This window comes from Neophocaena asiaeorientalis, unplaced genomic scaffold (genome assembly GCF_003031525.2).
Source record: "Neophocaena asiaeorientalis asiaeorientalis breed wild unplaced genomic scaffold, Neophocaena_asiaeorientalis_V1.1 scaffold35, whole genome shotgun sequence".
Lineage (NCBI taxonomy): Eukaryota > Metazoa > Chordata > Mammalia > Artiodactyla > Phocoenidae > Neophocaena > Neophocaena asiaeorientalis.
This window is the reverse complement of record NW_020172984.1, coordinates 992,072-1,001,495: the sequence shown is the minus strand read 5'-3', so window position 1 is coordinate 1,001,495 and position 9,424 is coordinate 992,072. Positions and strand designations below refer to the sequence as shown.

General features: G+C 45.8%; 1 protein-coding gene across 2 annotated transcripts in view; it reads left to right on the top strand.

Moving 5' to 3' along the window:
• Nucleotides 1-1,889: 1,889 nt before the first annotated feature.
• The window catches only part of AHCYL1 (adenosylhomocysteinase like 1), a 41,233-nt gene continuing 33,698 nt past the window's right edge, over nt 1,890-9,424 (top strand). For both annotated transcript variants that reach the window (XM_024742114.1, XM_024742115.1), the window contains exon 1: nt 1,890-2,273. In XM_024742114.1, coding sequence (XP_024597882.1) covers nt 2,154-2,273 — 120 coding nt within the window. In that variant the 5' untranslated portion in view covers nt 1,890-2,153. The remainder of the gene's footprint in view (nt 2,274-9,424) is intronic.

Genomic DNA, 9,424 nt, shown 5'->3' with positions numbered 1-9,424 from the left:
CCAGCTGGGGAATAAGAAGAAAAGTGCCAGTCTGGCACCCTTATGGATCAATCTCGTATTCTGCTCCCCCATCTCTTTGTCCCTTCTGCTACAGGAATACTTCTGAGACGGAAGTCAAGGGGCTTGAAAGAATGGGCAGAAGAGAGAATCCTAACAGTGAAAGATGAAGATCTGCAGAAGTGCATCCTTCCAGGCACTTCCACAGACTACTTCAAACAGACAGCCTCATGGGGCTGGGTGGTTGGAACATGGGATTCTCTAAGAGTTCTGGGACCCCAGAAGCAAGTATTTCACACTTTTCCTAACCTTGAATGTAAACCAGTGGGGAAAACGTTTCTTCAGATCACAACTTCTTTCTTGAAAGAGCTGACCCTGCCAGAGACCTGCTGGGTTTCTGGATATAAGAAGGTGGGATGGGAGGAATTTAAGAAAAGGGCCCTGGGAAGACTGGAACACTCAGCAGAGTAGAGAGGAATCTGGCTTCCCAAAGTCAATCAAGGAGGGGAAGGTGAGGTGGAGGGATGGGAAGAGAGGAACAGGAGGAAGGGAGATGAAACGACCATGGGCCAGGGAGCTTTGTGGGGCGGTGTGGCTAATGAGAAGTCCCAGGTGACGAGATAGCCAAAATAACTTTTCAGAACATTTCAGAAATGTGACTTCAAGTTGTTTGTGTGTGATGTAACCTCTCCCCTGTGGCCCAAAAACCTTCATTAGAAGTTCTGCTACATGTTATGGCATTATTTTTGTGGTTGTTTCGGAATAGGGGTGCGCGTTGAAAGGAGAAGGGACTGTTTTCCATATTTGAATTGACAGCAGGAACTAAAGAAACAGCCACAAGACCAGGAGAGCGACTAAAACTTCAGATGAGGCAGAAAACTAGAGCCAGAGGTAACCTTGAAAGATCTAAGTCTCCCCAGTAATTCACAGAAATCAGGGGAGAGGGGGAGCATTGGACTTTCCACAGGACGTGGGAATTTCAGCCAATGTCATTTGAATGTCAAAGGACAAGCAACCTTAGCTGACATTGCCTTGCCAGCTGGACTAAGGTTTAACGAAACATAAAATGTATTACACACATCTGTACTATCCAGGGCCTTAGCACAGGGGTAGCACATAGTAGAGCCCAGTAATAGCACGTGAATAGTCCATGAATGCCCTGGTGCGGCCCTGGAAGCTGTCAGAGTATAATGCTTGATCCGGAGCGGGTCGGGGGGGGGGACACAACGACTTCTCTCCCCCTCCCCCACCCCTCCTTCTCCATCCTCTGACCCATCATTAGCCCTATCCCATCAGCTCTGCGGCACGAAGGTCCTGTAAACAAGCAAGGCCCAGCGGAGACGGTGGTGGAGGAGGTCACAAAGAGTTGTGCAGAAACCACACTGCTCTGGGTCTGTTCTACCCACCCTTATGGTGTCAAAGAGGCAAACGCTGCCTCTTAGGAAGGGGCTTCTGTTTCAAAGCGTCTGGGGAGGGGGCAGTGAGTGAGTGGGCTATCTTGGGCCCTGGAAGCTTCCTAGGACTGGGTGTAGGCTGTGTCGTGTGGGGCTCTGGTCTGCTCACACGTATCCCTACGCCCTACGCCTTCTGAGACCATTCCTGGAACCCCGCAGTCCAAAGGCCCTCCAGTTCCGCGGCAACCTTGCAGGAACCACGCGCCACTCACAAGGCTAATGGCGCCACCTGGCGGTACAAAGGGCCCGGCTCACCCCTGGAGCTTCTTCCCGAGCGAGCTAGGAAAAGGGGTGGCTTCGGCGGCCCAGTCCAGAGTGGTGACGTCATGACAGAGCGCCGTTTCTCCCCGCCTCTCCCCTGCCCGCCGGGAGCTGCCAGTACTCGACGTGGCGTCACCGCCCTCTACCCTTACTTTGCGTGCGTGTTTGCGTGCGGCGGAGGTGGTGGCGCGGGCCGGTCGGAGCTCCGTGTTGCTTGCTTCTGGTACTCCTGTCGCTGCCGTCGCTGTCCGGCTGTCTTGGACGGCCGAGCGGACGAGGCGCCGGCCCCAGCACCTCAGCACCGGACGCGGCTCGGCGCGGGGCCCCGCCTGGAGGGTGGGCGAGCGCGTGTCGGAGGGTGCCGCGCGGGTAGGCGGGCGGGCGCCCGTAAGGGAAAGAGGCGGGGGCGGCGGGTCAGCCGCGGCCCGGGCCGGCCGGGGGATGTCGATGCCTGACGCGATGCCGCTGCCCGGTGTCGGGGAGGAGCTGAAGCAGGCCAAGGAGATTGAGGACGCCGAGAAGTACTCCTTCATGGCCACCGTCACCAAGGCGCCCAAGAAGGTGCGGGGGGCTCTGGGTGGCGGCAGGGGTCCGGGCTGGGGCCTCGCGGAAGGGGCGCAAGCGAGCTCCGGGCCCGGGTCCAGCTAGTTCGGGACTTAAGGGGCAAGGTTTGAGGGACCCGGGACGACGGAGGTGGTGTGAGGGGTGGAGGGTGAGCGGCCCCAGGCCTATCCCGAGCTGGAAAGGCAGACCCTGACCTCACTTTCCTTTGTCCCTCGGCCCAAGTCCTCCGGGATCTTTTCGAAACCCGACAGGGCCGGGCCTTAAATTTGCGACTGACTTTTCCTGGATGAAGGGCCTGGAAGACGGGAGTGGGAGGGGGTGAACGAAGTGACCCCAGTGACCGGTCTCGGGATGAGGGTGTACGGGAAGTCTCCTCTCAGGTGAGTGTGAAAATCTGATAGTGCTTCTTTGGGAGCAGTGGCCGGCTTATCCAACAACTGCGTGCGATCTTGGAGGCAAGATGAAAAAAATGCGTGGAGCTAGCTCTTTTATGCAGGTGAAAATGATGAGGGCAGCATGAAATTGAAAAGAAAACTGATTTTCACCTTCTGTGGTCGTCTAGTTTAGACATATTTAAGAAATTAACCTTTGGAGGTTGGTGACAGCAGATACTGTCATGGATACAGGTTGATCGTAGAGTCATGTGAATAGATCACTTAGGCATCCCTTGAGAAAGGAGCTTGGGTGGGTTGGAGGGGTGGGTGGGAAGGAACGATTGCTCATTCTTTACTGCACTTAGTGAGGCAGAACAAGTTTAGTCTGTTGTGCTGTGGGTTGAACTCAAAGGACATCCTTCTAATTCTCTTATTGTGGAAGATTAAATGACAACCTTTGGAGGTTTTAATCTAACCAGCTCTCTGAGTGGTGGAATTGGGATCCCTAGTGCTTTCTGAGCATTTTCTGCCAAACACATCTTGATTTTCCACATAACTGGTACCCAGTTAACAGTAGACCAGAGAACCTTTGCAGAGAGGTGACCTTTCTGAAACCAGTTAAGAACCTGGATAAATATTTCCCTCCTATATAAAGACAGAGTTTCAAGGCTATCTCTTCCTGCAGTGTTTGATGGGTTGCACTGCTTGTATAAGCTGCACAAAGCAAGGTTTGCAGGAATAGTTACAGTCGTTCAGGCTGAACTAGGTAAGCTGTCATAAGTGGGAGAGGTGATTTTTTTTTTTTTCTTTTAAGGAAATTAACCTACCAGTCCAGAAATCAAATGCAGGGTTGAAAAGACAGGTCACCATTGTGTGCTTTAGCTCTGTCTTCCCACAAAATTTAGATCTTACCAATAGAATGCCTAAAAACACTTTGTAGAAGATCCCTTGATTCTAAGAAGTCTGACTGACCTTATTTTTAGTGCTCTCAGTTCAGCTGACTGCTTTGTTGGAGCAGTAAACCTTTGTAATCTGCACTAAGTGGAGACAAAGTCACAGTCTTTATAAGCTAATGGAATATGGATAGTACCTGTGATGAGTTAGGGGAAAGAATGGGAAATCCCTGGTAACCTAATTCCCTGAACTCTTCCTCTCCCCATTACCCTATTGTTTGTCTAGTTCTTCAGGGATTAGGCATCTTTTTTTTACTTGCCTTTATTTTAGTAAGGCTTTGTTTCTGCAGGTGCCACTATTAATAAGACAAAGTTTGTATTGTAGATTGTAGACTCCATAAAGGCAGAGACTTGTGTTCACCATTGTATCTGTCGTGCCTAGCTCTGTACCTAGCATATAGTAGGTACTCAAATAGTAATTGTCCATCTGGCTAACTAGTAATTGAGATGTCTTTATGGCTGCCTACCAGGAATAAATTTTCTTCTTTTCTTACAAGGAGAGATGTTGCTAATGTGAACTATTGTCAGGCCAAGTGCTAATGATCTTAGAGACTCATATTCCATTAGCTGAAAGGAGTGGTCCCTGCCAGGAATGTGGGAAGACCCTGTTGTGAGTTCCATTTGCTGGTAAATGCACCCCTGTGTTTCTTATTAATCTTGCTCTTTCTGAGCTTTGTTGTTTAGTATTTACACAGCACCTTGTATTAAAGTGCTTTATGATGACTAATTACCCTTCCCCTAGTGATGATGAAAGGCATTTTATCTAGTTAATGAGTTGATTGAGGACTAGTCAAGGTCACATTGCAAGTCCTAAGTAATCTGTTTTTTCATAACTTCAGCTGAATCAGACATAATGACTTAAGTCACTCTTGTACCTCTGCCATGTGTTGATAATGTGAGAAAGCATGAGCAAAGTAAGAGGAAAAAATTTTATCTTGGCATGTATTGAATGGTGTGAGAAAAGGCCTCTTCAAATAGTGCTGTCCTTTGCCTGTGAGGATTCCAGCGTGGCTCTAGACCAAGTAATCCTTGGATCATTCTAAGCCCTGAGGCCCCTCAGGAAATGAGGACATTTCTGGTGCCAGTCGGAGGCTATAGGTTACTTCAGGGTGACCTTGATGGTCTTCAGTCAGAACAGATTCCATTGTAACTAGTGAAGTTTTATTCACTTTAGGATAGACTAGATGTCGTTTAACTAAAAGCATAGATAGCAAGATTCTTCAGCTATAATCACAGCTTACTCATTTTTGTATGCCCCGGGATCTACCACAGTAGTGTGTAGATAATGGGACTTGTTTTGGTTTGATTCAGAGCTTGATCTGAGTGTCAAAAAGCCAACTAAATGGGTACCACCTTGAGCAAGTGAGCTTCTGTGCCTCAGTTTCCTCATCTGCCAAATACGTGCTTTTTGTTTGGAACAAGTGCAGGTAGGTAGGTGTGTGTTGGGAGCTAAGATAGCAAAAGTGGTTTTTAAAAAGAAGTCCATTAGCATACTTACACTCCCTGTCTTTAATGAGCATTTGAGGTGGCTTATAACAGAGGACACACACAATACAGACGGGAAGTCCAAACTATAGAAAAAATGAAAAAAACATTGTTAACCCTGAGGGCTAAGACAGTGGACGAGGCTGATCATCACATGCAACTCTAAGCTTCCTAGGAGCCAGAGGATAAAAGGAATCAGAATTATAGTCTCATTAGCAGACATGGGAAATGATACACACCACTTCCTCAGGGAGACAACTTCTGCTGGTAGTAAGTTCTAAAGGAAATTTTCACAGGACAGTATTAATAGTTATAGTATTGATTCCCGTGTTAAGGCTTGTTCATGGCTGTCACTGGTGCTTTCAGATGGAATTACCAGGAAAATTTGGGAGAGAAAAGGAGTCCTTGAGTTGTGAGGGCGGTGTACATTGTACCACAGCTGAAGAGAATCCTTATTTAATGTTGGCAGTTATCAGTCAAACCACACAAGTCAGCTAGTTCCCCATCATAACTGGGTATTTATCCCTCTTTTTCTGCTACTTCCTGTTACAGCTGTGATATTTGTCCTTGGGCCTTTGGAAATTGACATTGTGTCAAGGTTTTTTTTTTTTTTTTCCATAGAATAAACCCAAGCTTGTTGATGAAAACCTTGTAAGATAGACACGTTTCTCTGGAAGGTCTGTCAGAGCATCTGTACGAACATTTGGGGTGACTTTCTAGAGTGATACCTTAGGCATTTGACCTAGGATCTATACAGTCAGACCTTTACCACCAGCACAATAGGGGAAAGGAGAAAAAACACAACAGAACAATTTTGCTTGTAGGATATTCTTTGTAGGATATATTTGAATAAAGCATATATAGCACTAATTCATCAGAAGGGTCAGCTGAGACTTAGGAAGCATACCAGGTAGAGACCCAGTGGTAATGCTTAGATGTTTAGGATGATCCACTTCTTATCAGGATTATGTTATGGCTAATTCTTGGTGCAGTTTTGGGTTTTTTTGGTTTTTTTTTTTTTTTTTTGCAGTACGTGGGCCTCTCACTGTTGTGGCCTCTCCCGTTGCGGAGCACAGGCTCCGGACGTGCAAGTTCAGTGGCCATGGCTCACGGGCCCAGCTGCTCCGCGGCATGTGGGATCTTCCCGGACCGGGACACGAACCCGTGTCCCCCGCAAAAGCAGGCGGACTCTCAACCACTGCGCCACCAGGGAAGCCCTTGGTGCAGTTTTATAGAATTTACACCTGTACTCCTTAGATTCACTGAGAAGTGATTTGATAGGTTGACATTTCCTATCTTCTCCGCATCATTAGTATCTCTTACTTCTCTTTAGAATGACTACTGTTTTAGTGCCAGTGTTTGAACAGGAGTCAGAGGTGTAAGAAGATCCTATCAGAGGTGTAAGAAGATCCTATCTCTTTTAGATTTCTCCCCCAGATATTGATTACCTCTCTTTTTCCTATTTGATTCTGTTTAGTTCGTTAGGCACAGTTTCCATATTACTTTGTTGTAAATTCCTTTAGATTTTTAACTTGTAACAGAAATCTGTTCATTGTCTAGATACTTTGCTGGCAAGATTGTAAATGTGTACCTCTTGTTTCATCAGGAAGGTATCATTTGGATCCAGTGTGTGTTACCCAATGTAATATTCTTGTAAAGTTGTTTATACAAGATATTTTGATACATAGAATCATGTAGATCTTTAGTTGCCTGTGACTCCTAAAAGTTTACTCTGTCACCTCAAGTAGTTACAATCTGTAAATAAGCACCTTAATGCTCTCTTGGGGCTGTTATTTAAAGGAACTGGCCAATAAAGGAGAATCATTTATACCTATCTGTTTCTCAAGTTTGGAAATTTGAATATTAAATTTTATAAAGAAGGGCCAGCCTTATACTGGGTATAATAATTCAGAATACATCACATCGAGGTGGCTCAGAGGCACCCCCCTCCCGTATGAAGAACAGTACATTTGCATAGACCAGAGTTTTTTTTCCTGAAATCCGAGAATCCAAGGTTAAAGACAGATTCTTACCACAGATTTTCCTTCCAACTCCTGTCAGCACTATCAGTGCCTTGCATATGGTAAGTAGTTAAAAATTCACATTGAATTGTGAATTCTCTTCTGATTCCGCATTTCCCTTTGACTCATTCAGGCAGTTCTCTTGCTATCCCACTGTTGTTTGGCTGTTACCTGAGACCTCTTTAACTTCCCCCTTTTTATTCTTAAAACTGTGAGGAGGAGGAGAAGGAGTATGGTGTAAGTTAAGCACTTGATTTTTGGAGTGAGGTTTACCTTCAGCCTCTACCATCTCAAAGTTGTGTGACCTTTGGACAAGCTGGGTGACTTAACCTGTTTGAGCCTCCATTTTTTTTACCTGTGGAATGAGGAATAATGATAGTCCTACAAGATTGTTGAAGAGACTAGCATTTAGTAAATACTAATTAGTGTACTTATTCCTTTATAACTAGAGTGACCATATGTCCCGGTTTACCTGGTACAATTCAGGTTTATGCCTGTTATCCCAGCGTGCTAGTCAGTGAGTGCCTTCTTACGCTCTGAAAAGTACCCTGCTTTATATGGAATTTCAAAATATTCTCAAAGAGCCAAAACAAAGATGTTTCTATTGGAATATCTTTTCAACAGGAAATTTCCCTGACAAAAATGTTATTTTATGTAGCGCTTACTCTGGTTGAACACTAGACTATTTGTTGATTTCCAGGAAGTACATAGACAGTGGGAGAATTTAGAGCTTGTGATGGAAATGGGATAGGTTCTACCTGACCACTCCCCCACCTCATTCCCCATAATGACAGTGTACGCATAGAATGAGGGCGTTTGTCAGACATTGGCCTGAGTCCAGGAGTTTATTTCCTCAACCTGTAATAGTTTGGGAGTCTTTCCAAACTAGAATCTTTGAATCACATGAAGCAATTCCACAGGCTCATCTGAGCTGTGGCCTTATGTTTGTATATGGTCACCTTCAGATCCCAGGCCTGTGTACTCCAACTCCCTCACACCCACTCAGGTACTGTTTCTCTCTGCTCTAAACAGCCTGCTCTTAATTACATGTAACTGATTTTCTCTTGCAGAAATGTGTGGCCTTTGCTCCATAGCAGTTACAGATCTAGGGTGGAGCACCCTTTGCCTTTGTTAACACTCATACTGGTTTCATTTTTGTTCCTATCTCTGTTCAGTTTTTCTAAAGGATTCAGTCAGGTGCCTTAATCTCAGAATGTATGTAATGGTTGGTACTGCTTAGCAATATACAGTGGGGCTTAATCATTTACTACCCAAACAGGACACAGAATAAAAGTGTAATGAACTACTGATGAAAGGTATTATTTGGAATGCTGGGGAGAGATTGGGAAAGTACTTTGACAGACCCGCCAGTCTAGGACGGCAAAGCATGTTCCTGCTTTCTTGTCTTGAAAGCCCCAGTGCCTCAGCTAACGTGCCTCTGTACTTAACTTCTCGGGCTTAATGGGCTTAAAGTGTTTTCCTTTACCAGCCCAAACCAGTTCAGTTCTTTTAAAGTGGACACCCTGTACTTAGTTGTGTGCTAGCAGTGAGGCTTTAACGGGAGGGGTGTGGGACTGCTCACTGTTCCTTGCTGTTCATCTTGGACCTGCCTCAGGTTTAGTTCTTTACAATCTGAAGAACTGCTCAGCTAGAGCAAGCCCTGTTGTTTATGTATTTTTCTCTCCTTTCCTGAGCCTGTGTGTGTACAATGGCATCAGTGGAATCCCACTGCGCCTATGTGCTCAAGGTGCCAAGGAAAATGCTAATGTGCTGATCTGCAGTGTGCGCAGCTCTCTGAGCTGGATGGTGACCTGGTGAGTAGCAGAATGAAGGGGCTGAAGGCCTGGAGCAGATGAGTATAACCATGTTCCATTCATTTTGGCCTCCTGAATGAAGCTGTTCATACCACTGTGTTTTGAGCAGTGTCAGGAGTTTGGAAGTTCTGTTTTTAATAAATGGCTCCTACTCTTCTAGTACTTACTAATTGTATTAAGGTGAACCTTTGAAGGACAGATTTCCATGGGTATTATAATGGGAATTACTTTTTCCCTTTACCCCAGGACTGGCTTGACTGCAAGTCAAAGTTTCTGGGCTATGACCTATTCCAGTTATGGTTTTAGGATCCTGAAATCAAAAAGGAGACCTGTCAGGAAAGTCAATAGGATAGATTCTGCTCTGCCCTCTTTGACCACCCCCACATTGTATCCTTACTCAAAGGCTTTAAGGAAAACCTTTTTGGGCTCTCATGACAGCTTTATTTTGGAGATGTAGAAAAGAGCTACTCGCTTTGAATTCTCAAACTGCCCTCCCCCCCC